Source organism: Perissodus microlepis, chromosome 2 (genome assembly GCF_051167445.1).
Source record: "Perissodus microlepis isolate ML-2025 ecotype Zambia chromosome 2, ASM5116744v1, whole genome shotgun sequence".
Taxonomy (NCBI): domain Eukaryota; kingdom Metazoa; phylum Chordata; class Actinopteri; order Cichliformes; family Cichlidae; genus Perissodus; species Perissodus microlepis.
The window spans coordinates 16,257,408-16,285,395 of record NC_140462.1 but is presented as its reverse complement, the minus strand read 5'-3'; the positions used below and the strand labels follow the sequence as shown (position 1 = coordinate 16,285,395).

At 39.5% G+C, this 27,988-nt stretch overlaps 2 protein-coding genes across 14 annotated transcripts in view; one reads left to right on the top strand and one right to left on the bottom strand.

The window, feature by feature from the left end:
* Nucleotides 1-18: 18 nt before the first annotated feature.
* Nucleotides 19-12,061, top strand: fhl1a (four and a half LIM domains 1a). Of its 2 annotated transcripts, none has more exons than XM_084950445.1 (6): nt 19-261; nt 8,766-8,947; nt 9,912-10,089; nt 10,440-10,609; nt 10,696-10,882; nt 11,437-12,061. In XM_084950445.1, the coding sequence occupies exons 2-6, from the start codon at nt 8,792-8,794 to the stop codon at nt 11,589-11,591; spliced, it is 846 nt and encodes a 281-aa protein (XP_084806571.1). In that variant the 5' UTR covers nt 19-261; nt 8,766-8,791; the 3' UTR covers nt 11,592-12,061. The 2 variants fall into 2 exon arrangements, with proteins under 2 accessions (XP_084806571.1, XP_084806563.1); XM_084950437.1 differs by lacking the exon at nt 19-261 and adding an exon at nt 5,303-6,192.
* Nucleotides 12,062-12,109: 48 nt separating this feature from the next.
* Nucleotides 12,110-27,988, bottom strand: part of map7d3 (MAP7 domain containing 3) — a 28,968-nt gene continuing 13,089 nt past the window's right edge. Inside the window, exons 5-20 of one of the 12 annotated variants that reach the window (XM_084950328.1) lie at nt 27,801-27,912; nt 27,283-27,366; nt 26,222-26,329; nt 25,383-25,484; nt 24,860-24,958; nt 22,977-23,102; nt 21,110-21,249; nt 19,016-19,143; nt 18,704-18,921; nt 17,192-17,321; nt 16,588-16,873; nt 16,318-16,371; nt 16,153-16,222; nt 15,814-15,961; nt 14,951-15,237; nt 12,110-14,864 (exon numbers count right to left, since the gene is read on the bottom strand). In XM_084950328.1, the coding sequence (XP_084806454.1) occupies nt 14,857-14,864; nt 14,951-15,237; nt 15,814-15,961; nt 16,153-16,222; nt 16,318-16,371; nt 16,588-16,873; nt 17,192-17,321; nt 18,704-18,921; nt 19,016-19,143; nt 21,110-21,249; nt 22,977-23,102; nt 24,860-24,958; nt 25,383-25,484; nt 26,222-26,329; nt 27,283-27,366; nt 27,801-27,912 (2,100 nt within the window). In that variant the 3' untranslated portion in view covers nt 12,110-14,856. The remainder of the gene's footprint in view (nt 14,865-14,950; nt 15,238-15,813; nt 15,962-16,152; nt 16,223-16,317; nt 16,372-16,587; nt 16,874-17,191; nt 17,322-18,703; nt 18,922-19,015; nt 19,144-21,109; nt 21,250-22,976; nt 23,103-24,859; nt 24,959-25,382; nt 25,485-26,221; nt 26,330-27,282; nt 27,367-27,800; nt 27,913-27,988) is intronic. The other 11 variants (XM_084950338.1, XM_084950347.1, XM_084950363.1 and 8 more) reach the window with 11 other exon arrangements.

Sequence of the window (27,988 nt, the reverse complement as noted above, 5' to 3'; positions counted from 1 at the left end):
GCAGATAAATGATAAACGATTCGTTTGTCTTGACTGCAGGACCGACGAGAACTTCGCTAAGAGAGCTTGTAAATTCCTGGCTGAGGTCATTGTTTATGAGCGCTTACAGAGGTTTGGCTGATGTCCTCAAGCTTTTTTTTTTTCCTTTGCTCCCCCTGTCTTTAAAGCCTCGTCGCCTCAGCAGATTTCACCTCTCGGCCAAACCCACTGAACGCACTGCTGGCGTAGAGTGAAAGGCGCTCATCTTTACGCGTTGCAAAGGTGAGTCCAAACCGCAGCACATTATTAGGTAGCTGCTTAAGTTCGCTTTAGTTTATGTGAAACAAGGAGCGGTTTATCACAAGGATGTTTATGCCAAAAACGTACTTACTTAAAATGCGTAATTGTTAGACATTTAAGTTAATGACGCAAAGGGTCCGTGTGGAAATCTGTAACATGCTTGAATTACTCTGAAATCAGCTGCTTATTTCATGCACTATGGCACGCAACAGGTGATGCGCTTTGTTTGGGGCGTCAGTCCGCATATATTTAAATGAAGAAGAAAATGTTCTTTTATGTATGCCGTATGTTTATAGATATATGCTTATGCTTACTTTTATTAGCAAATTAACAAATTCTAAGGTAATCTGTGAGTAACTCTTATATACTATATAATATCTGGATATAACTCATTTACACTAATAAGAATAGTTGCAAGAATATTTCTTTGGATTGGAAATCTAGTAGCGGTTTGTACTGACATATATGTGCTACAGATGTGCAAGTTTTTGTTTGTATAATGAAGAGCAAAACCCAAAGGTATGATGTGTGGCCATAAACTGTTACAACATAAACCAGCTTACCATCTCCTCCCTTCCCGTTTGGGCAGCTGCCAAACCAAATGCATGATGTCATTAAAGAGACCTGGAGATTACAGCTTTTTCTTTGGAACACTGGACCTTTTTGTGTTTCCAGTATGACTTCACCATCCTTCAAAATCCATAAAAACTTTGTACTTAAATGGGACATAAATTAACCCAGTTTCAAACTGAAAATACTTTTTCACATGGTTATATGTTCCTCCTGTCTTTTTTCTTGCCATGTAAGTCTTTTTTATTTTTATTTTTTATTTTTTTTTTTAACTTTTAGTAAAATCAGCATAAAAGCAGTGTACACATCCAAACAGAGAGTGACAGATTATTCATTTATAAAGCCTGATAGCCTGATATATGATATATGATTGATATACATTTAAAGTGCTATGTCTCAGTGCCTCTGAGGGCACCTTTCCATCAACATCTGCCACACACTGGGGGTGGGGGTGGGGGGGGGCATTAAGACAGCAGTTTATCCTGACGGAGACATACTTTAGTTAAGAGGGAAGTTCCATCATTTCTTTCATATGTGTAAACAGAGTGAAGAGAGAGACAAACAAAGAGGTTGTGCCTGAGTCCTGATGACTAAGTTGATGAAATGCATGAAACGGCGCTCTCACCAGCCCAGAACCTAAATAGGCAATGCTGCTTGTTTATCTGTGTGGGCCGACCCCGCTGAGAGGAAGTAATAATATGCTCTGTGTAGATGTACTACTCCTCCTTTATTTTCCCTCTTTAGCCACACAAAAAACAAACAAACAGAAAATCGCTGAGAAAAATATGATTGGGATTCTTTATCCTTTAGAAAGGACAGATCATGTTGTTATACGGTCTTTTATATACAAGTTCACTATCAACACAAAAAGAGCAAATTTACACTGCTTGATATTAAAGTTATGTGCAATTAAGTGCACAAGTGTGCAAAATGTGCCAGTTTACAGTCATTACACAAGCATGATCTGGGACTGAGTTCAGCAGATTCAAATAGCTATATCTGTATATGCTTTTATACAACTGCTATAGCCGTCAGTTAAATGCAACTGAGTGAAAAGTCATGCAATTTGGAAAGTATGACTTTAGTTCATGTTAATTCAGCAATCATTATCATTCAACATATGATTATGATGACATAGATCATGGTGTGATTTGGCCTGTAGAAGTAGGTTAAAGACTATGAAATTTAAAAAATAAATGGTACCCTTTCACTCTTTGACATTATTTTTTACATACAAGTATAACATTGTTTTACTCTGACAACCAGAACGCTGACCGAACCACAGAAACTGACAGGGGACTTTTATGATATATTTCACCTTTACTTTTTATCATTAATTAATTATTGAATCCATTGTCAAGTACACAACTGGATTTCTTCTTCTCTGTAAACTATCGCTCCTTGCATCAACAGAAAGAAATAAGTTCTTTATGTTTAGAGGCTTGAGCCATGTGAGAGCAATGAGCACCATGGAAACTAACTTTTAGCTTTAGTCTGAAAGTTATAGTGCGTGACTGTGGGCGTGTGTGTGTTAGCAACACTCACATCTAAGATGTATTAGTTTAACGAGTGTTACTGTGTTGATCGACCGTCCCTTGTGGCCTTTTCGTTAGAATATATTTGACCTCGGCGTGTTTGGTCTTGCAGTCTCATCCTGACCTTATGTCCATCTTGTAACACAGCTCCGTACATGAACAAATGGTTGGTGTGCTATGTCGCTGTGTGTGTGTTTCTGTGTGTGTGTTTGGTGAGTCACTGTTCCCCTGACAAAGATAGTGTGGCTCAGGCTGTCTGCCCACTAACCAGATTTGGAGGGTGACTGAGACACTGAGATGTCCAGGACACGAGGTCATGTTGAGAAATGAGCTCTCAGACAGATAGACAAGGGTTTTGTTGCTGTTGGTAACAATGAGAATGAGGGTGGCTGCCTATGTCAGTCACCCCAAATGACTTGCTATTATTCAGGAAGTACAGGCCAGATTTCCTGTTTCTCAGCGCTGCCAGCTTAGAGAGGTGTTAGATAATGAGCTTGAAACCTCCACCTAAAAATTCATCAAATTCATTGCGTCTCACAACAGGAGCAGTTTCAAAAGTACACACACGGTTTGAGAGGGCATATTACTGCCTGTATTACTGTCTGTTTCCATTAGCAGTGTGAATGACTTTAAAGCCTTTGTCCTCCTTTTTTCTCTAAATGTAAAAATGGCAAATTTATTACATCACCAACCAGGATTTTCTTATTTGGAACATATTTTAGTGAGTCAGCTGACCAGGGGTTATTTGGGTTTCCCAAAAAAGGATAAGTAGCAGCCAGGTACTTGAATCAAATGCACTTGAATCACTGATCATCAGTAAATGTGAGCACATCTATAACAGCAGAGATTTTGGCAGTTTGCTGTTCTGGAGTGTTCAGTTGTGTCTTAATGGGATGCCTAGGAGGAAAGACATCAGCAATGATCTCAAAGAAGCAATTGTTACTGCCCGTCAGTCTGGGAAGGGTTACGAGGTCATTTCCATACTGTTTTGGGATGCTCAGAGAAATTGCAAAAAAACACCAAAAACCGAAGTGCTACACCTCAGATGCTGTTAGCATGTTAGGTTTGAAAAGCTGTATCTGAACAGGCTACAAGACTTATAGAACAATGCCCTTTGGACAAGCAGTACTAAATTGGAGATGTGTGGCCATAATGCAGAACACCATGTTTGGAGGAAACCAAAAAGCATGTCAGCACAAATACCTCATACCAACTGTTGAGCAAGGTGGCAGAGGGTGACGTTTGAATTCGGTTGTCAGCCATCTGTCTGACAGCTGAATTTTGACCTAAATTGGGGCAGGCAGCAGGCCAACGATCCCAAGCAGAGGAACAAATATACAGCAGAATGACTGAAAAACAAAAGAATCATGGTGTTGCAAAAGCCTAGTCAAAGTCCAGACCTCAACCGGACTGAAATGCTGCGGTAAGACCTTAAAAGACCTGCAAATGAACTGAAGCAACGTTGTTCAGAAAAGTGGGACAAAATTCCTCCACGATGATGTGAGAGATTGATAAGGTCATGCAGAAAACAATTACTTTAACTTATTGCAGGCAGTTCTGCAAGTTAATGAAACGTGGATGTACACTGTGTCATGTGTTGTTCTTCATTTGAGGTTTTACCTATGTAAGGAAATTTTAATTTTAATTTCTGGTAATATCTGGATGAGGTAATTTTTCTATTATGTCCTGATGTGTAAAACCTTCTAAATGACAGAGTGTGTACCTTAATATTGGACCTCTACTGGTTAAAAAATAATAAGAGAACGACAAAAAAAAATCCACCGTTTACCACGCCATCATAATTATTCCATTATCAGTTATCCAGTTTATCAAACTGTTAGACTGTGACCTTTCCAGTTTGTCCCACCCCTTATGATCAAAATTCACATGAAGTCAAGGCAACGATGAGAGGAATGCATCGCAGTGCAGATAAAGAGATAAAGACCAAGACAGATGACCCAAACAAGCTAAAGGAGAAAAAGGATGTGGGGCAAAATTATCTGGTTACAGACATAATAATCTGAAACAAGACTTAAAGTTAAGTATGCAAATAAACTGAGAAGTAACAGATTTCCTGAGCAGACCATCTACTGGAGATTTTTATAGGCTGGGGAGTCATGGCGCCTCTCGACATATTGATTAGTCTTTGTGGGTTTGCAGTAATTGCGTGACAGATTATAAAAGAGAACAAATGTAATATTGTGTTCTATGGTAATGGACCAAATCGAATCTGTAATTACAACCAGATGCCCTTTAAACAGTGTGGCACAAGCACACAGACACACACTCACTAGTTTGTGTGTATATTTAGATGTGTTTTGTGAGCAACGTAGGACATTTTCTTTTCTATACACTGGTTAGGGAGTAAATAGAGAGTTTTATGGTTCCCAACTCATTAGATTTTACTTTCTGTTAGTCTGTGGGCTTTCAGTTTCCTTTAATTTTCATCGTGGTCTTATATTTCTGGCTTTAAACTTGTCTGCGTCTAAAGGCTTGAATGAATCAGAAGAAAGTGCTTTCTGTAGTTCTGCATTTGAGCTGACAAGATGATGAGAAAACAAGATGAGGGTGACCATAATGTTTCTGGTATTAGTAGAAACAGTGGAAGTTAACTGAATGTAAGGAAGCTTATTTCCTACATAACATTAGGTCAAACGCTAGAACACAACTTTACTGTTTTAATTTACTCTTAATGCTTTTATATCTTTGTTTTAGGAAACAGCATACAGGTAGTTTCTTTGTTATAAAACATGTTGTAGACGACCTGCAAAACAACTGGCTAACATAGTGGAACATTTTGATACAGGTATTTACCTCAAGGATTTTTCATAGACCATATCAGAGCTAAAGTAATGTGAACATATTAGTTATATTTGATATACTGATTAATCCGGTGGTCAAATAGCTCCAAATAAATGATAATGTTGTTCCATATCTGCTGTTTGCTAACCAGAAGTGTTTTTTTCCACTCATGACTTGGGAACCTGTCTGTTGTTTCTGTAAAATAATATCTAATCATTTTGGCCTCATGTTTTGTTAATATTAACAAATGTTTCTGTTTCAGTTGTTGGTCTGGGTTAAGTATTGTAACTGCATGAGGAGAATTTGTTTTTGGCAAGAGTATTAGTGAGGAATGTGTGGGTGTTTCCTCTGGATTTAAATACAATATTCTTTCCTGAAATCTGAATCAACAAGATAACAGAGAAAGAATTCAGCACTCTTGGCTTCATTTTTTTCTATTCTTCAAACCCCACTAGTTTTTTTCCATAGTATCCACTCATGAATATATAAGAGGAGATCCTTATATAACTCTCCACTAAACAGCTTCCCTCCTCAGCTCAATCAATATCAACTTGTTCCTCTTGTGAGTCATCCCTTTTGAATTATCCCACATATCAGCTGTACATCTTCTTCTACAAAACATTTAAAGTCAGGGCAGTGGGAGTATCTGTTATCCCTCACGGTCATCATTCAAACCCCCCAGGCTGTGTTTTCCTTTTTTTTCACCTGCTGATGTTACAGCAGAGGAATCCAATCTGCATCACCTAATCTCTGCATCATACTCCCTCTCTCTCTCATCCATCTATTCTCTAATGCATTCCCTAAAAAGGACAGGAGGGGTGAAGGTTGGATTTGGATTTGGGGTCAGGTCACAAAGGGGTATATACAGCCCCCATTTCTTAACAAGATGTGTGGTCTCCAGGTTTGACCCTCTGTGGATGCTACTGACCCTGTTTTGTCTTCCTTTTCTTTTCTTGTTCTTCTTTTCGGCCTTTCTGGAACGCAAACATGACATACAGACACTCAGGTAAAAACTTTTTGCCTGTTTTTTTGTTTTTTCTAATCTGATGCAAAATGTTTTTGTAACAGGTAAGAAGAACAGGTCTGTTTTCAGATAATGAAGTCAGTGTGTTTTCTTGTGATTGTTTTCAGAAAAACGGAGCAGGTCCACTGAGATTTTCTTGATGTGTGAAACAACCTCACCTGTAATATGAATACGGGCTATTTTTAAATGATCAGTTTTAACATCTTCAGGTGGTATTTAAATTTTAATGAAAAACTTCACTAAAGTTCTAATACAGATATAACATTTCCCTTTGGATCAAAACAAAATCAGGGAAAGCATGTATAAAAAAAACAAAACTTTTTTTCACTTCAGAAGGTGGATGAGTAAATTAACACCACAATTAAAGCTCAAATATTCCCTGTACTTTATTTACTTTAGATGAAATTTAAAAAATATATATATATCCACAGAAAAAGCATTTAATAAATTTTAGTCAATTGTACTATGTGATAAGTATGCCAGTTTATTCTACCTAGCTGAAGCTGATGCAGATGAACACAACAGCCTGCAATGAATTTTACCTTCTGCATGAATATAATATTCAGTATTTATTGAAACAGTGTTTAAAAGGCCATGATTCAACTCACAACTCTCATTTTAGAGGACGGGTTTGTGATTGTTAAATAGCATATATAACTATATATATATATATATATATATATATATATATATATATATATATATATATATATAGTTACATCTACTTACACTATGGAGAATTTTGTATTTTTCTGCAGTAAAATAACTTAATAGACCCAATAACTCCTCATTATATTGTATCATCATGAAAAGGCCATGTTGTACTATGGATTTGTGGTTTAATATTACAATGTGTGGATGTTCAATTATGTAGTGACTGTTTAAAAGTGTTCAGGGGCCTATTTTGAAATTTTGGAAATTGTTATTGCCATGCACCTTTACCTCTATAACACTTTCACATGAAGATGGGAACATTTTCAGTAGGCCTTCTTTAAGGAATGTTAGAATCAGAGGCAAAGAACAGAACACTTCAACAGATATTATTTCGGCTGATATTCAGTCTGTCCAGTGTTTGACTCACTTCTTGAAGTGGTCTCACTGTGACCTTTCCCACTAAAGAGGACTCCTCCCCGAAGGGAGCACAGTGGTATACACCTCTCCCACCACAGCTGAGCATCATTGTACATCACGGCTGTTTGACAGGGGGCAGCTGTCATGCTGTTTGCAACAGCAGATTAAAGTACTGGAAATGTGTCAGCTGGAGCCACAATAGCTGCATAGTCCCAGCAGTCATCAGTCTGCATCCATCTACATTTGTCCACTTTGGAAGGTCAATGGACTTTAAATAGAGTGTCCAAGTCTAAAATAGATCTCCGGGCTTGCTGGGCTTAGTAATGTGTACTGTGTGTGATTTGACAAGGTTGACTGTGTTGGACTGAAGGGGGTTTTGCCATGAAATGCTACAAGGGGGTGAGTTTAGGTGGAGTAGGGCGTGTCACTGCTCAGTCCCCAGTCCAGTCTTTATCCCTCGAGCACAGCTGCAGAACAGAGCACACCACATACCTCGCATCGCTTTCACGTGGCTTTTATTTTTATTTTTTTTTACCACATCTTACTTAAATAGCTCCCTGCATAAATGTTTTCTTTGCTCCTATGGTTACTGGGACAATTGTCATACCCTGCATTGTTTCCTCCATAGCTGCTGTTGCATCGGATTAAAATGATATCTGTGTATCCAAATAAATCAATTTTTCTAAAGTTCACAGACTGTTCAGCTACCCTTTCTGGCTTCCAGATAAGCTTTTAAAGTGATCTAGATAGTGCTTATTTGTCCACACTATGCATAACTATTTATTCCAGAAAATTACTCACACTGGATGTCAACTGCGACAGGAATGCAGGAATGTTGACCAATAAAGTAGCAAAGCCACTCTGACACAAAGTTTACAATATCATCTAAGAAAGTGATCTGACCAAAACGCAAGACAAAAGATCGAATGTGGGCCGGGGCTCTGGGGAGACAGCTTTGAGGTGGAGGGGGTGAAGGGAATGAGTCGAATGGTCTAAAAATAAGCTTTCCAGGGAGAGCTTGATAAAAAAGTCTACAGGCCAGGAAACCTGCAATCAACAAGTAGACATCTGTGGGCTGCTTTTTTTACCTCACTGACACTTCTCTCATCAGTTTGGTATGCTTGCTGTTAGAGCCACATGTCATAGTGTCTCAATGGGAAAGCAGAAAAAACATATACATCTTTCCACTGAAGACTAAATCTAAATTTTTTTAGGTTGAGGTCAGATGTATATATTCATATATGTGGGTGGAATGTATTGTTGCTTATATTCAACCTGTCAATATAAGCAACTTCAAACTTTCTGAGCTGCAACTATAAGGGGTTCAGAATGCTTCATATGTTGATTCCATGGCTGTAGAAAATGCAACAGTGCCCCCTGCTGGTGCTACAAGGAAACATCCTGCCATGTAGGCAGACCTAAACGTGGAGAGCAGATTCTCTGTACACATTCAGTGACACTCTCCTCCTCTCGTCTCCTCACAGGTCCCAGGAGTTATCTAACCTCCACCATGACTGATCGCTTTGACTGCTACTACTGCCGTGACAATCTGCATGGCAAGAAGTATGTGAAGAAGGATGACAAGCACGTGTGCACCAAGTGCTTTGATAAGCTCTGCGCCAATACGTGCGCAGAGTGCAGACGCCCCATTGGTGCTGACTCCAAGGTGAAAATAGTGTGGATGGAAAAGAATGATTTTTTTTTTTTGTTTAAGCTTTGAGTGTAATGTAAAGGTTTCTTACACAAATTAATATATCCTAAACGCTATTATACTTAATAGTTGTACTTTTATTTGGTTAAATGCAAAGATCCTAAAATGGATTAGGGTTTCTGAAGCTTTCTAGATATTCCTCGCAGATTCCAAGGACAAAATAAAAACATTTTAAAGGTCATTTTGTAGAGAAAGGAGACTTCTGATCTGCGTATAGGCCATTTTCACATCAGCCATGCTGTGTAGACCCTGGGCGGCAGCTATCTAAATTTTAAAATGCCTTTTGTAGATGTAAATCGTCATTGAGGCTTTTGAATAAACGTGACTGAAGTGCAGACTGTCAGCTTTAATTCAAGGCTTTTAACTAAATTCTAAACAGTTTAGGTGTAACAGCCAATTTTATTCACAGGGTCTTAAAGTAACTGGACAAACTAAAATAACCTGACATACGGGATTGTTCCTAATAACTTCCTCAAAATCCGTTGAAGGCAATATTTGCTTGACCTTGCTGCTTGTCCAAATAATTGTGGACATAACTGTATGTACTATATGTTCAGAGTGGATGCTGGCTTTAACTTGAGGTCTGGCTATTATAAAGCACCGACTTCTGCCTTGAAAATGCTCTCAGTACTCGGTCACAGGCAGTTAACTGCGTGAAAAGATGTGTCATTCCTAATAATGGAGCTTATATACTTCATTGCGCATTCCCACCCTCTCAGACCTCTAACTCCTTCATGGCTCACCACATCCTACTTCACTTCATTACCACTTTTATGCCGGTCACATAGGTTTGTTCTCTATTCGGCCCCTGAGCCTCAGTCCACATGATGAGTAAACAAACTCCATTTTAATGAGGTCTGCATCAGGACTTAGTGAAGGCACCTCTGCTCACCTCCCCACCCCTGCTTTTCCCCCTCAGGAGCTGCACCACAAGAACCGCTACTGGCATGAGGACTGTTTCCGCTGTGCCAAATGCTACAAGTCACTGGCCAGTGAGGCATTCAGCGCTCGGGATGATGGGAAGATAATGTGTGGCAAGTGTAGCTCCCGAGAGGATGGCAATCGCTGCCAGGGCTGCTACAAGGTGGTCATGCCAGGTGGGTTTGCACCATATACACACCTTTTCTCTCTGAAAAGTTTTCATGACATTATTTCTGTGGGTAATAATTTTTCTATAGAACATTATTTTGTGCATACAACAACAACACTTTAATAAACACGGCAAAAGTTATAGGATGTAATGAATTCTTTAATTTTAAAAATTCCCTCGGATACAACAAGGTAGCATGAACCTTGATAGTAATGATAGTACATATGATAATATCAGACAGGGCACTGATATATATATATATATATATATATATATACATACATAATGTCCCTCCTCGTTATAGACTAAGCAAATTTTCAGCCCAGATAATTTGTTTTCAATCATCTTGTTATTCAGGATCTCAGAACGTGGAGTACAAGAACAAGGTGTGGCATGAGGAATGCTTCACCTGCATTGAGTGCAAGCAGCCAATCCGCACACAGAGTTTCCTGGCCAAGGGTGAGGACATCTACTGTTCTCCCTGCCACGAAAAGAAGTTTGCCAAGAAATGCTTCCACTGCAAGCAGGTACAAGCACAGACTTTATCATTCTCTACATTTAGTTATCATCCCGTTGTGTTTGACATCACAATCAAAATATCTGCCTTTCCAAGCCCATCACCTCTGGAGGGATCAGCTACCAGGACCAGCCATGGCACTCCGAGTGTTTCGTGTGCAAAACCTGCCATAAATCTCTGGCAGGAACTCGCTTCACTTCTCATGAGGACAACATTTACTGCGTGGACTGCTACAAGACTGATGTGGCCAAGAAGTGCCATGGCTGCAAGAACCCAATAACAGGTCAGGGAAGCATCATCATTTGTCTTTTGTTTTGTTGTCTTAAATGTCTACATAATGTGCGCTGGGATTCATTTTAAAAAAATGTTATAAAAATGTTTTGCGTACTTTCTTCATGTTTGGAGTAAGGTTTAGAAGTACTGTGTTATATAGTTAGACAGTTTTGTATCTGAGAGCAAGAAAAGGGCAACACTTTGTTTTCATCTCTGGCAGACAACCATTTAAATGACTTCCAATAAACTTTCAGCACAACTTCAATTTGTTCAGGCAGCACACAGCAGGTCAGCTGAACAAGCAAAAATATTAAAATTTGTCTTATGGCAGGCATAATAAATGACTAATGAATGAATAAGCACTTGGATTTAAATGGAGATTAGTGCCAATGATAGGGAGCTTTTCCCTCCTTACGCAATTTCCCCTTTTAAATTTAATCCTTTAGCTCTTACATGTTGTTTTGGTCTCAAACGGTAAGATCATGTATTACATGTTTTGGCCTTTATGCTTTATGTTAACATCCTTTTTTTGTATAAAAAACACCCTCATGTGTCTCTGTGCAGGGTTTGGCCACGGCACCAATGTGGTCAACTATGAGGGATTGTCCTGGCACGAGTACTGCTTCAACTGCAAGAAGTGCTCCCTCTCCTTGGCCAACAAGCGCTTTGTCATCAATGGAGAGCACATTTATTGCCCCGACTGTGCTAAGAAGCTGTAAAATGTGCAAACTGTTGTGCATCTGAGAATTTGATGATGTGGAGTTAACACCTAAACTGACTTTTTGACAAAAAAAAAAATTGCAAGGTTGCCAAACTACAGGCTATGTCAATTAACTTTCATTTATCTATATAAACATAACTGCAGCTTGTTTCAGAGTCAGGGATTGGATACTAACATGACGTATTTTCTTTGTGGGTTTGTGATGTGCACTATATATCTAATACAGGATTTTGTAGAGCCTATTGAGACAAAAGTCTTTTCAGTGGCTTACTGGAATCTTTTGGGGGGAAAATGCTTTTAATATGCTTCCTGCTGCTAATACATACCAGCTTTGATTAATAATCTGTTACATCTCTGAATGCACAAATAGAAAATGAGAAAACTGTTTAGATGAACCCATACTGAAATATAAAGTGCTCATGTATTCTTAATGAGTGACATTAAATGCAAAACATGAATAAAAACAAACTGATATGAAGCCCCATTTTTTCCTCTTCACAGCAAGAAATGGAAACATATTTTTTCAAGGCTTTATTGTTTTAACAGTCAGTATCTCAGTAAACTTTAGATATATTTACAGTACAAATGTAATATGTGGACAGGGCATTGTTAGTAAAACGTCTAGAGAAATATTCATATTCACAAAGTTGCCCTTGTTGAGTAGAATGATTGTCGAGGCCGAGGTAAGGAGAAGCTTTCTTAGTTGACTGTGAAACAATAAAAAAAACAAAAAAAAACAAACAACCCACACTAAATCTTAATCTAAGGCACCGTTCTAACCTAACATTATAGATGTTGAAGACTACGTGCTGTGAGCTCTGCATCCATACCCTGTAACATGCAGACACCGTATGTGTTCAAGCAGCAACTACAACCACTCCTTAGACAGGTGTATTCAGGAAAGCAAAGTGGAGTATGAAAGATCTAAGGCTCAGGTTATGAATGAGACTAAAACATCTGGATGGGAATAAGTGACAGAACTACATAAATGACTTTTTCTTTATGAAAGTTTACACAGCTCCCCCAGGAGTCTGTAAAGTCCTCAGATACGTGCTTTGTTTAAAGAAGGGTAACTTGTGACAGTGCAAAAAGTCTCATGCTTCCTAGAAGAATAACATAAGATGGCTAAAAGCGCGTAAGCTCAGAGACGTGGTAAATATTGCAGGACGGTTTATGGAGTCTGTTACATTCTTTGAGCTTATTAATCAAAGCTGAAAAGCTAAAAAGCTCAGACTCCTTATATGTACAGAGAGAGTTTAGTAAGCCAGCAGAGAAAAAGGCAAAAGTTCAAGGTCTCAAACCTCGTGCTTGGACTATTCAAGCATCAAGAAATTCAACATTTCATGAATAACAAAGAACCAGAAAACCAGCCTGACCCATGTCAGGTTTTGTCGGGTGGAAGTGCCCTCCTTATTCTACAGTAGAACAATTGAATCCTGAGCAGACGCACCTGCAACGACCAATCAACACCCCTACATCCTTTTGCGTGACATTAATTGCATTTTGATGACAGTAAAAGCACTGAGAGGCACATCTATGACTCATATCATGGGTTTAGATGTGTTTGTAAGGACAAAAATGGCTCTGTCATCCAAATCTCAACTGGTTTAGTCTTTTTTTTAGGCAAAATTTAGAATTAGCGCTTGCAGATACAGAGCTGAAACTTAGGAAACAAAGTAGATTGCCACCCAGTTTTGTTGAGCTCTTGTGAAAGGGGACATAAGGGTTGCCAGGTAGGCCAAACAGAACCTGGCAACCCCGTCACACGGCACCAGTCAAACTGAAACCGAATAGCCATTTACACAGACTCTTGAATTCTCCACAACCTGAGCCACTCCATCCTAAACATGGCTTCATTTGCCTAATACTGATTATTTACACAATATAATAACACTTAAATATATGTAGAAATGCATTTTCATATAGAAACCAACAGCCAAAATTGTATACTACAAAAATAGTTGAAATGCATTTTGTCAAATGTAGCAGCTAGTTTGACAGGATATTTAGATGGTGGTTAGTTGGAAAGAAGTGGAACTGATGATGAAGCACACAGAAGAATGAATCACAAAGCGGGAACTAAAGCTCAAGTTAAAACTGGATCATTGAAAGCCTGATTCCTAGTTTCAGCACAAGTTCAGTTTAGTAACAAACACCATGTCAAGAAGCTCAGAAGCAGCTAAAAATAAACTACTGGATTTCACCTCTGTGTTGTGACAGTCTGTTACAGGTATGGTTATTCAAACAGTTGGAGGAGTCGCCACAAATGACACTAAAACCGGACCCAGCTAGGACTCTTGTAAAGTACAATATTAGTAAACTTGTATTCTATATACAAATGCAAAAAAAAAGAAAAAAAAAAAAAAGAAAAACCTAAACCAACCGTGAGCTTCAAACAAGTGCAAAAAGTTTACTGAACATGTGGATCTACACATGGTTCGCCTTCAAATGCAACTGCTATGCTGCTGAAGCCCTCTAGTGGCCAAAGAAGGAAAGGGGGGGGGATGAAATGACAAAAGCCCAGTCAAGTAATGTATTAACACAGCCAATCCCGAGGTTAGCAGGGATTGCTAAACTGTGCATGCATGAAAAAAAAAATTGTTTTAAAAAATTAGAAAGGAGGGAAAAAAATTGTAAGGCCATGTTGCTGCAAAAAGTAGACTGTCAAGTAAATTTAGATCAGTCACATGGAGAACCTGTGATGCCACCTCCACCAAACCCCAACAAAACAGAACGTATAACAATTTCTTCCATTAATTAAGAATAATTCACAAAATCTATTGTGCATGTGTCCTGGAATATTCTCACAAGAAGAAAAAAAGACTAAACATTTGATAACAATAATTACAATATCAAAGAAGCCAAAATTAATAAATTATAACAACGCACCCCTGACAAAAGCCAACACTTTAAAAAAAAAAAAATCAGCAAAACTGGACAAAATTGAGGAAAAAAAAAATCTGGAGAACTAAAAACCACAAGAGGAAGAGGAAAAAGACCCAGGGTAAGCATGTGGAAGGAATAGACAGCATTTCCCTGAAGCACAATTATTAATATATACTTTCAATACATAGTTTCCTCATCATGTAGGGTGCAAACGTAGCACTTGGGTGGTCTTTCCACTTCACCTTGTGCTCCTCCCTCTTGAAAAGGAGGAGAAAGGGGAGAAAGCTGCTTGGAATTGACAGAATTTTTAAGGAGGTCAACTGGACAGGAACTTTAGGAGTGCAACAGTAAGAGGCTTCTCAGCGACGCCGCAGACGTCAAATCTCTAGAGGGACATAAAACATGAGAGTTCTTGTCAGTTGTTAAGTTAGACAATGGCAGCATCGGAGTCATCAGTGACTGACAGCTCACCTGGCAGGGCTTCTATGGGTTGACTGGAGGAATGCAGCGTGCTGATGGGGGTTTCATTGTCTTCAAAGGCTACTCTGGTTCCATCTGAGCTCCCGTCACAATTGATCAAGACATTGTTACAGTCCCCCGCCTCAAGGAGGGGTCGAGACTTGGAGTGGACGTTGAGGTCAATGAGCTCCTCAAAGCTCCATTGGTTGGATTTTCCATTGACTGTGGAGACCAACTTGGTAGAGTCTTGCTCATTCGTGAACTCCGAACCCTCGACAAGGCGACCCTCAGGGACTGGACTGAAGAAGGGGAACCAAGGGAGAGTAAGAGATTATTATAGGTGTTTGTATTTTAATAGAAATACATCTGAACTAAAATCTGATTCTTAAGAGAGAAAAAAGATCTGAAATGTAATGTATTTTATGTATTTCTCTGTAAGATGTTAGAAGCCAAACTGTAAAATATGAGATGGGAGTCTTTGGCTTCACTAACATACCAAAACAGTTTAATAATGTGAGAAAATCTTGTTCCACCTCTGACATGTTAGCTAACTTGTAATACCGAGGTATTTTGTGTAGAAGAAAGCTGTTGAAATCATAGAAAATCTCTGGAGAAACGCATCTACTTAATCGTAACTCCACCCTGCAAGTTGATTGGACTGCTCAAATCTATATATTTTTTTGAAAAACTCTTTTAAAACATCTGGTTGTTGGTAGCAGTGCTAGTTTGCACAAACAAAACATCATAAGAGAACATATGCAAAGAACTGGTGGCTGTTTTGAATTAGAAAAAAAAAGTGCCAACTATTTGAGGCAGTTTTAGATGACTAAACATAACTCAGTTTGTGGGTTTTGTTGGTTTCTCTACAGTTGTACCTTTCTGCCTGAGTCTCATCTGTGCTTGTGCCATTGTTATTCTCCTTGTCTGTCTCTGATTTCTCGTCCGTGTGGCCCAGGGGCTCTTCTCGCTCTGTTGCAGGCTCACCGGAGGACAGACAGCTCTCATCTTTGTCAATCTCTGTTACTGTATTAATTAGGGTGACAATGAAAACACAGATCAGACATGTCACAAGTCACATAGAAATATATGTAATTTTACACAAGCAATATGTAAGTACATTGAAAGTAAGAAGATACATTCGCAGTTACAGACAAATAATGAAAGTTGCTCAGCATATTTAGATTCTTAGCTGAAAAAGACTGGAGAACTCTTACTTTTAGTTTCACAGTTTATTTGGTCCATTTCCTCATCTTCATTCTCCTGTGTGCATTTATCATCATCTCTCTACACAGGAGGCAAATGTTAACAGACCTTGATTGTGAAGGAATTTTCTGAAAATCACAAATACGACCAAATGGGTTGACTGAATGTGAGCTCACCTTTAAATCATTTTGGTCCCCTTTTCTAGTTCTCTTCATTATTTCTTCAATTCTCTGTAACAGAGAAGAGTTTTAAAAGAGGTTAGGTTAGAAATTAATTTCTAGTAATTACTTTGCCAATGTGATCTGGACTCTTGGGTAAAGGAGAGAGACTGATGGTTAAAAAACTGACTCTTGATGTAACTTCTTGTCAAAACAAAATTATTTAATGACACGTAGATGAATCAAGGCCCAAAACAAAAATAAAAAAAGCTGATGCACCCATCATACCTTCTTCCTCTCCATACGTTCCTGTTGGTTCTGCTGCATAATTCGGTCTCTCTCCTGACGAACTCTTTCTGCCTCCTCCTGGGCTTTGGCCTCGGCCTCCTCGCGTTCCCTTTGGAGCTCAGCCTGCCTTTGTGCTTCCTCCTCTGCCAGCCTAATCCGTTCCTCCTCTGCTAGGCGAGCCTCTTCCTCTTCCCTAAGTTTTCTCTCCTCTGCAAGCTGCTTTTCCTCCTCCAGACGTTTCAATCGAGCCTCTTCTGCTAAACGTGCCTCTTCTTCTTTTCTCAACCTAAGATAGTCAAAAATGGCACCTCTTAATTTAACGTATCCTGACAAACGAAAATTATTCGTATTCATTACCAGTATGCCTCAGCCTGTTTCATTAGCTAAAACAATGCAAATCGCACATGTGGCTATAAAATACAAGCAGCTCCAAACTACTGTTGTTATTAAACAACTTTGTTCTCAATGGTATTACGCTGTGGTCGTATATGAGGTTTCTTTCTCATATATAGACAAACAACACACAATAAAAACAAAAAATAATTTATGATGATAACTTATGGAACAAACAAGAACACAGTTCCAGCAGCTCAAATAACCTTACCTCTCCTCTTCCTCCTTCTGTAGCCTAAGCTTCTCCTCTCTCTCTTTCTGCTCTCGCATCAGTCTACGGTTTTCTGCCAGGATCTTGGCAGCCTCAGCAGCCGAGTTGGTGCCTGTCGTAGCCTTTGAGTCTGACAGGTGGAAAAGACAAATACGGAGGTTGAGGACTTTCTGTCAGCTACTTTGTCAATGCTGTACGGGCCTGATTTACCTCAACTTTAACCTTTCTTCTCAAATCAAGCTCTGGCAGTACATCATCCCTACCATCACCGACCTTCATCAGCACATGGTAAAGTCCCATCCCCTCATCAGGTATACCTTTTCCCTCAAGTATCAGACCATGTCCATTATCATACCCCTGATTCATACTGGATGCCTTTTGAGGGCTGGACTACACTCTTGAATACTCTCCCAGCAAGGATTCGCACTGCTACTTCTATTGTGACTTCCAGACAGTCCTGAAAACCAGCGGCTCACAAAGCTCACAAAGAATTTGTCATCACAGAAAAGACAGAAGCAGAACAGTGAAGAAAGTGTCTTGATAAAGTCTAACTTGAATCCGAGAGTACCCCTTTGCTTTGAGTGAATTACTCTCCTCAGGAATTCATACATGAGGTTAGACAACAAAGGTTAACACATCAAGCCATTTATCCACTTATGTTTTATGTTTTGGGTGTATTGGGTGTATTAAGCCATAGTAAGCAATGTGACAAATCTATCAGCTGGACTGTTGAATAAATCCATCCTTCCATTTTCTTAACTGCTCATAAAACAGCCATTGGGGACTGGAGCCTATCTCAGCAGACACAGGGTAAAAAGGCAGGGTAAACGCCGTTCATACACTCCTAAAAACAAATGTGCAACCTAAACTGGACCATGCTTTTAGAGCTTTCTAACACACAGTGGGTATCTGGTTGCATGTAAATCCATATGAAAACCATTTTCCCTGCCAGGAGGTGGCAGAAGAAACAGCAAATCCAAATGTCTAAAGCATGCGACTCCAGGTGGTAAACGCTACCTTTTCTGCTTCACCGAGATTTATTGCAATATGTAAACACAATCCCAATAATGGCGTGTCTACTAAAATAAAATGACATGTTATAAAACCATGTTCAGTGATTGTGATTCTCTTGTGCTTAAAGCACAAATTCTGTTTGCAGTTTCCTCTGAATGCAGTAAATGAAGCATGTGCCAATAACTACGTGCAGGACAAACAGTCCTTTTGCAGAAGCAACATTTTTGAAAAAAAAAAAAAGGGATATGTCATTATGACCTGGAGGTAATCACCTGGAACTAGACGTGCTGCAGTACATTAGCCGAAAACACTTTAACTTAGTGACTTAATCTTGTCCTGCTTTACTGGCTGAAATGAAATGTATGTCTGAATACAGTGAACAAACATCCTGGTTTGCAGGATAATGAACAGTCTTGGCAAATACTGCTACTGACTGTCAGGTGACAATAGCTGTTAAGTCACAGTACATAAAGCAATCTTTCTCTGTTAACTGCTCACCATCTTTGTCTTTGGTCTTGCTGGAATCAGAGGACTGTTGAGCCACAGCTTGAACAGGACATAGATCTTTGGACTTGGAGTTCCTCTTTCGTAAGGTTGGTGGTCCTGCTGGAGCAAGAGGCTTCTGGATGGGTGGGGGTTTGGTTGATGCAGGCTGAGGAGACGGTGGGCGTTGTTTCATTGCGCCTGGAGAGGCTGGGCGCATCTTAGGGCTTTGCCTGCAGAAGAAATTGTGTGTGCCATCTTATTTTCTGACTTAAAACCAAATGAAAATGCATGTGTTTCATAACAAATCCTGTGTAGGAGTCTTACTTGGGTGCTGAAGGCGATGGAGTCCTCTTTGGACCTGGACTGGGGGCAGGCGATGGCGAACGGTGCCGACCTGGAGTGGATGGGGAGGCAGGACGTTGCCCCACAGGTGATGTTAACTTCTTATCTTTCTGTAATTTCACAAAAAAACAGGACACAAGTGGAGACAGTATTAATAAAACCACTCTCAAATAGGGTTATTCCAAGAACGTAAAACCAATTCCCACAAAATCCTTTGTGTATTATGAAATATTTATAGAACATATATAAAAAACAAAGTACTTTAGTGATGAATTTAACTGGTTCTCCCCCCCCCAAAAAAAGCTTTTACTTTGTAACAAACTCCTCACCGTATTCTTTCACTACAAATCTTTGTAGATTACTTTTGCTGCAGGTCTTGAAAATTAATTTTAAAACAATTACTGGTTTGTATTGAGATGTAATACAAATATAAGTCTTTGAATTCCAATTATCCACATTATCCATTCAGTACATCTTGAGGAGAGATGATAACATGATGGTGAGAAAAGTCAGAGGCTTCTGACATTGGGTCCCACGGTCTGGGTGGGGTCTGCTTTGCATGGCCTGATTTGTCCATAATCGGGCCACTGTGAATCCCTTTGTTTCATACTATGACAATGAAGCCCTTCACAACCACAGCGAAGGAGGAAGAAAGCCAGGTTGAGAGAGAACCAGGCACGGCAGACCAACAAGTGAGACCATACAGATAAGACCCTCAAGCATCAGCAGTATGAAATTTTGCCCATGTTTAAATGAGTGACCAGCAAAGTTCAAAGAGCAGCTGCATGAGTAACATTTCCCTATGGTTAGCATCCTGCAGAAGTACTTTGACAGGCAAATGTAGCAGGATATATGCATGTACAGTGACATGAAAAAGCATTTTTTGCATATTTGTCTTACTTAAATGTTTCAGATCAAACAAATTCTAATATTAGACAGAGATCACTGGTTAGTTATCCAAACCTAACTGGTCTATGTGGAAAAAGTAACCCACCCTCCTTTAAATGATGAGTTGACTGTAATTAATCACATTTATGGAAACCTGAGTTTATTTTCTCTAACTACACCCAGGCATGCTTAATGTCAGAGCTGTTGAACCAAGAAATCATTTAAATAGAAACTGTCTAACAAAATAAAGTGGGCTAATAAATTTCGAAAAGCAACACACAGTGCTGCGATCTAAAGAAACAGCCGAGAAAGAAAGTTATTGACAACTATCAGTCTGGAAAGGGCTGCAAAGTCATTTCTAAGGCTTTGGGACTCCGGTGAACCACAGCAAGAGCCTTTATCCACAAATAAAGAAACTTCTACACCTTCCCAAGAGTGTGCGACCTACCACAAATACTCCAAATGTGCATTGACGACTCACAATAAATCAGGAAGGGGGCAAATTATTTTTTTTCCATGCCACTCTCTCAAATTTTAATGTAGGAAAGTTTTCATTTTCTGTCAACTCCCTTCTGGCTTCTGGATACAACATGAACAAATATGAACACCAAGCACAGCACAGACTACATAAAACCTACCACCACCACAGTAGAACAAACACTGACACTGCACACACAAATATCACACAGATTTATTAGTACACTAAACACACAGTGACTGTAGATAGCACTACTTGCTGTGCTCCCTCTTGCTACAATGCTACCAAAAAAAAGTAAGCTACTGAAACTTTTTCTGTCCATGATTTCCAAACAAAATTTAACAACTTTCCCACAGAAATAAAACCATAGCTTTGCTACACGTGTTTTTTTAAAAAAAAATTATATAATATAATCAAAACTGCATTAAATTATTTCAAGCACATCTTCTATGAGCAGAATAACATAGCTTGTCGTTCTTATAGTCACAACCAAATGTGTAACCTAAATGTGTCTATGATCACTCGGAAATTTGGATATGGATTAGGAGATGCCAGCTAAAGCCCTACATCCAGGTTACTCCATCAGCAAATGCAAAGTGATACTAAACAAATCAAACATTATTTTTCAGTTTTCTGACATGAGAACATTTTTAAAATTGAGATCAACGATTAAAAGCTAAGTTCAGTTATTAAAACGAAGGTGTTCATACCATTGAAGGGTCCAGGGCTCCATCGGCTGACACAGATGTGGTCATGCTGCTCTTCTGTCGGTCGCTGCTGCGGCTGCGCACTGGACCACGGGGTGGGTGCAATGGGCTGGCAGAGGCTGAGCGAGGACACAGGTGACACTCTGGTAAAGGACACAGTCATCGCAGGACCATGGGAGCACAACCAATGGGAGGAGTGATAAGCGACCAAATTGGGCAGCAAAGCAGCAAAAAGCAAAAGGAGTGAATGATTAAGAAAAGAGGGGGAATACAGAGGTAAGGTTGGGGAAAGAAGGAATGAGGAAGAGAGAATGATGGATGGAAGAAATGAAAGGTTTTTGTAAGGAGAAAGAGCACAAAAAAAAAACAAAAAAGCGACTTGTTAGATATAGCTCATTACGCAGGGAATAGCTTAATTTCTGAAACTCCGGATGGGCTGGAAATTACTGGAGACACATAACAAGCAGGGAGCAACAATGTGGCGAAAAACCCAAACACCCTGCAGCTTCTGGATACAACATGAACAAATCTAAACACCGGGCACCATAAGCACAGCACAACACAACACACATTATGTAAAACCTACCACCACCAAAGTAGAACACACACTGACACTGCACACACACAAAAATCACACAGATTTATTAGTACGTTAAACACATAGTGAATGTAAATAGCACTGCTTGCTGTGTTCGAGTACAGTAACTAGAGTATGAGTAATGAGTAATATACCTTTCTTTTGTCATGCTGTAACTGTTCCTAATCAGAGAGAGACCGACCTTTCAAGTTTCAGGACAGGACTGAGAAATAACTATAAAACTGTAATGGCAAAGGCTCTAACACACTGTCTTTAGCAATTAGGTTAAGTCTAGCCTGCAGTTAGAAGAGGAAATGGTGCTGTGCACTAGCTTGCTGTGTCAGATTGAGGGATTAACCATCATAATCCCAAGACCCAAAGAACTCTCCCTGCCACAGCCTGTTCACTAAATTCATTCAGAGTTTATACTGCGCCGCAGCAATGACTATGAAACCTACCCTGTAATGAGCTGCTGCTAATGTGGATGAGTCATGCTTCTACTGGGGCTATACTTAGCAGAGGAGCTATACCTTCTAACAGGTTTGTAATGGCCACTCAATAAACGTCACAGCCTAAAACCAACACTAGAAATACAGCTGCAGCTTTGAAGTGCTTTACAGTACACTCCCCTTCCTACCTATAAAAACACACAGTCAACCAGGGAAAAAGAGGTATTCATTACTGTGGTTGTGTGTTAATCATTGCAGGCTGTCAACCACTACAGTCATCGAGGGCGACATAAAAACCCACACAGGATGCTTTAAAGCATCCACAATATCAACACATATTATGCCTCACTATGAGAACTCATGGAATGGCACAACAGACCTACTCTGATGTAACAAGAACCAATAGGTAAGCAGCTTAGAGTAAATCTCCTAGTGTGGACCCTGAAGCTACTCAGAGGCAGAGAAATGCTCCTGACCATGACTACCCTGCACAGCCCAGCTCAGCACACAACAACCGATTGTATCAGATTTGGAAATGCATGTAAACTAAACATGTGTGAGTATGTCAGTTTATTTGTTAGAATGTAAATACACTTTCTCATGCAATTTATTATAATTAATTACTGTGCACACGTTAACATTTGATCACTGCAACTGCAGTCAAAACTCTGAAGTGACCAATCACTTTGAAAAGTCCAAAAGTGCATCTGGGCAGTGGAATGAAATTATCTAGTTAACTGATAATGGGAATAACTAGGTTGACTTTTTACTGATGAAACGAGAGGGTAACCAGGTCTGTCCCTGGCCAACTTTCCTCTATCAGGGTCTCCTAAGCGGAGGTTACCTGGAGCATCTGTTCCTTCAGCGGACAGGGCGGCAGCGCTCTTGCTCCTAGCTAGTGAGGCCTGGGTGGGTGTGAGCAGGCGACTAAGGACCCCTCCATCCACAGTATTGGCCAGTGGCCTGCGAGCTACACGGCCGAAAAAAAAACAGATCACCAGAAAAAAAGCAAGAGAATGTAAAGGCCAAGATAGAAAGAGTGGATGAGAATGGGGAATAAAAGTAAAGAAACAAAGTTCACCATGTGATTTAACAAGAGAATCAACATACAGAACCAAAGGTAATGGCTCTCGTCTTAGATAGGTTCCTTATAAACTGTCTTTATACTTTCATAAATATAGAGTTAAAGAAGGATACTCAATAAAAGACAGTACATAGGGTGACCGTGGAAAAGTACTGAGACTGATAAAAGAGTTTGCCTGGTAGGTGATTAGTGAAAAGCTCAAAGTAATGGTTCCTTAGGATTTGCTGAAGGGAAAAACAAATTATGAAATGACTTTAAAGCAATCAGAAGAATAATACTGGGTAAGAAGAAGAGAAGAATAAACAAAAGAATAGTGACCATGTCTATTACAGTTCTACATCTAATGCTGTGCAATGTTCTCTATTGTGGAAAGAGAAAAAACGGTCCAAATTATTCCTGCAAAGAAAGAGGATGACTACAGCCCTTCTAAAAGCACACTAGCTAAGACACTAAGAAAATTCCCCATTAAGGCTGCTGCTGATACTTAAAAAAAATAAAAAATGCAACTCTGAGAAATATTTGGAGCTTATAATAGGTTGTTTTTGCTACATGTACCTAAATGTTAGCTCTTCAAAAGGAGATTCTAGATTCTCACTTCCTTTTATAGCCCCTTCCTGAGGAGACATGTGTTGTTGACAGACCTGATTTTTGTTAATCATTTAGTGGCTGCCCGTTGAGGCTGGCGACATGACTTCCTGCTGTTTCCTACTCTATATCCAGGTCATAATTTCTGTAGTTATTTTTGTAATAAGGGTAGAATTATGAAAAAAAAAACAAAAAAAACAATTTAAACTCTAAAATGCTGATTCAGTATGGAAGACAGCTTATGTGTTGTGCTACTGCTCAGATTAAACACACAGAACATACATGAATAGAGGACAAGAGTTTTTTTCTTTAGTTTCATACATACAAAGAGACTGGTTTGGCTACGGAACAAATAAAAGCACTGGTTGTTAATAGCAACACACAGAGTACAGTGATTTGCTTAGGTCATTTGTGTGCTCTGTGGCTGCTATGTTGGGATGGCACGGACACACACCGCAATGAAGCACGAGTGACTTAAATCCACCTATGACGTCATGTTGGAGGGAGAAAACAATCAACACTTTGTGACAACAAAACAATACACAGTGTTAGTCCAAGCAGAGCACACAACAGACACTTCCTTAGTGAACACTTGAAAAAATGAAAAGATAAAAAAATAAAATACAAAGGGGGTTAAAACGAGATTCACTTCCAGTGAGAAATGTGACGTAGAGCAGCATCAGCTAGGTCAAGACAGCAAAAAGGTTAAAGGATTGATGGAACGAGCATAACATTCCCAGAAAATCAAAGACAACTGGCAGTGTAGAGAAAACTGCATCTGACATGGGTGGAAATGAGCATTTAGGTAAATGAGAACATGAATGGAAAAAAGGCCATATGCAGCAAGAAGATCCAGCATAAAAAAAATCTTGAACTTCATAAGTCTGAAAGGAGATAAATGAGATTTATTATCCCTAAAAGCTCTTAGCAGCAGTCAGCGTTGTTAAGGATTTAAAAATACAAGAGGATTCAGAATGATGAAGTAGCATCAGAGCCACATGCTTATTATTTAAAGACAGATGCATGAGTGTTGCATGCTGATTATTCATGCTAGCCACCTTGATCATCCGTTGTCCCCTTATCAGGCTTTGCAGGGGTCTGTGCTCTGCCCAGACTTACTCGCGTAAGGGAGGAACTTCTCTTCTTCAGAGAACGGCCTGGGAACATGAGAGTGGAGTTATAGCCAAGCAGGCACTGGGGGAGTCAACAAGGAAACCCTTAAGAAAGTCTACAAGTCATGTGCACTTTGTTTTGCTTTATGTGAGTCACCGGGTTAAGGCTGACAGCAGCTGATGCCCCAGTTTAAGAGATGAAGCCTTGATACAAAGACGAGCTTCAACTTTTCCATCTGATCACACTAGCTCATTCTCCCTAAATCAGAGCTGACTATTGTAATACTACTCTTAGCCTCTTTAAGTGTTTCAACAAAATAACAAGCAATAAGCAAATCTTCAGTGTGAATGTCATGCATAAGACACAGCTGAGTATTTAATAAATAATGCAATATTTTGACAAATTGTGTATTTAACACAATATTGGTTATTAAAGTATCATGCGAGATGAAGAGGGGATCTTTTGCACCTGTCTGTTCCACCTGAAGCTTTTTGTCGTCTTCCTTACTGGCCTGATCAGCATTGGCATTGCTAGGTAACCGGTTACAAGATGAACTCCTTGGCTTAACACCTGAGGGACAATGATGAAATAACCCAAAGGTGAAATAACGAGACTAGCTTGAAACTGGTACACAACATTTTGGAATTAATTCATATATTGTATTCAGAGTGGTGGCATAATTTATTATGAAACAAGCTGAGAAGTAAAGAGAAACCAGTTATGCTGAAAAGGAAAAAAAAATGACACTGTCAGCCTGAAGAGGCTGTGAAGAGATGTGATTCACCCATCTGCATTGATTATTTCCTGTAGAAATCAAATACCCGTTTCATGATTTTTTTTGTACACTTCTACTATATTCTATGTGAATCAAAACAAGATTGAGTATATTGTAACAGAAGAGTGACAGCTCTCTATAATACAAGAGAATATTCATGAACATCATCGTTTGGTGCTCAGCAGCCCTTAAAACTATTTACTGATTAATGAATCCGAAGAGATGCAGTGAATGTATGCAGAAGAACTGGGCAGTATCTGGAATCAGGAATGAGAAACAGATTAAAGCAGTTTTACCAATCCCTCTCTGCATCAGTGAGTCTGTTAAACCCTGGATATGAAAAAGGAGAGGGGTCAGAGTTCATTCAGTTTGTTCCATTTCAGAAATGGTACAATACCTGAAAAAGCTCATTCATAAATATTCTCACACACACACACAAACAAAACACTTTTGTTGGTTAAGTTGCAGCACTGGAATACACCGGGAAGGTAGGATGGAAGCAGGGAGGAAGGAGGGGAGGGAGGAGACTTACGTTTGTCAGGTGATTTGAGGAGGGTGGCAGAGGAGGAGGATAGGCGTTTGCTGATGCCAGCCTCAGGCGGCTGTTTCAGGTTTGTGGTGGATGTGGAGCGCTTGTCCACTAAGAGGGAGGAGGAAAGACAGACAAGGGAGGCGGGATTTAAACCGGAGGCAAAAGGGAGGGAATTTAGGTTTACAAAAGGGAGTAAAATGATCTGCTGTATTTCAATACCTCCAACAGGCAAAGGGCTATAAGTTAATACACCTGAAATAAAAGGACACAAACTATACTTGTCTTTGGGGATGAATTTTCCTATTAACTTAATTGATCATGCTATCATGCTACTAACAAAATGGGCATTCAGCAACGCAGCGAATCGACAACAGTACATGCCATAAGCATAAATATCAAAACACAGCCACTGTGTTTTCAGAATCAGGCATTGCTGTTAGTTAGTAAACAAAATTTTTTTTATGTTGAATCCCTCCAAGAGCAGAGCATAAACATTATATTGTCTGTGCCAGATACAATAGTGCTTTCTTGGAATACCATTCAAAGAGGAATTATTGCAAAGTCACCCATGTGATCTTGAAATGCACAATAATAGGAATGAGCAATTACAGCCAGAATTCAGGAATAAAATGGCTTTTACATTTAAAATCCTTAAATATTAGAAACGATTTGCATTCATGTCCTTACTTCAGGCCTGTGGGTTTTTTTATATAGATTTTCTAGTTCTTATGATTATGAGCTGTGTGCGTACACATGTCAGTTAGTTAAGGCAGCTTCAGAGCATTAAGGATAGGTTGACTGCCTTTGCAAAAAAATGTATTGGGTATATAAAAATTTGTTGATTAGTTACAATGTCAAGTGACAATGGAAAAAGTGACCAGTAACCAAAGCTCAAAGGCTCTAAAGAAAATAAAATATTAGTAAAATAACACAAACAAAAAACTGCATGAGGTTGGTGGAAACAAAGGTGTTGGGAGGAAGCATTGCCAGTGCATTTGGAGAGCCAGTGACTACCCATGCTGTGCAGCTACACCAGTGAATTAAATATTAACAAACAAAACCTTGATGACTCCTTGGTGGCTTTTCTGGTGAGGGAGAGGAGATAACTATAGTTACTGGAGATGAGGCACTGGCATCAGAATCTCCTGTGGGAAAAGACAGCTCTCAGGAAAGAGCGATAAAACATATGACATCATGACATATCCTTCAAATAAGTGAAAGAGATGAAGGTTAGAAATGGCTGATAGTCATTATCCTTCGCTTGACACCCACTGTTCAAATTATCATCTGAACACCGGACTATCATCACATACACCGGACTGGTTTGATTTTCTGGTGGACACGGTAAAATGAGGGCTGAGAGGCCGTCTGAGAGGGTTTGATCAGACAACAAGCAAGAATGCTGTGATGTGGGTAAACTAACTGCCTACGACTCAACTGGTTTTATCTGCTGTTTGCATTAGCTGCTGGAAAAAAAAAACAAAAATAAAACTGCAATGAACCGCTTTCAGATTTAGGCCAAGTTTCATCCCAGCTGTGGTGTAGCACACTGTGAACTATCAAGGACGAACTAAAGTACCTGTTCGTCCATCTGAGTCTGTGGACAGTCCTCCCCAAGACCATCTTTTCTGCCTCTGCTCGACTTGCTGACTACGCTCCAACGTCCGCCTCATCACTGCCTCATAGTGCTCCTGAGGAGGGAAAAAATGCAAGTCATTTGCAGCTGACTAACATTTGCACCTAAAACAAAAAAAACAGAAGATGATC

Excerpts from the sequence above, each read along its gene's own strand:
- fhl1a (XM_084950437.1), top strand. Across the intron at positions 8,948-9,911 it reads CCATTGGTGCTGACTCCAAG|GAGCTGCACCACAAGAACCG; the intron begins GTGAAAATAGTG and ends TTTCCCCCTCAG. Across the intron at positions 10,883-11,436 it reads CTGCAAGAACCCAATAACAG|GGTTTGGCCACGGCACCAAT; the intron begins GTCAGGGAAGCA and ends GTCTCTGTGCAG.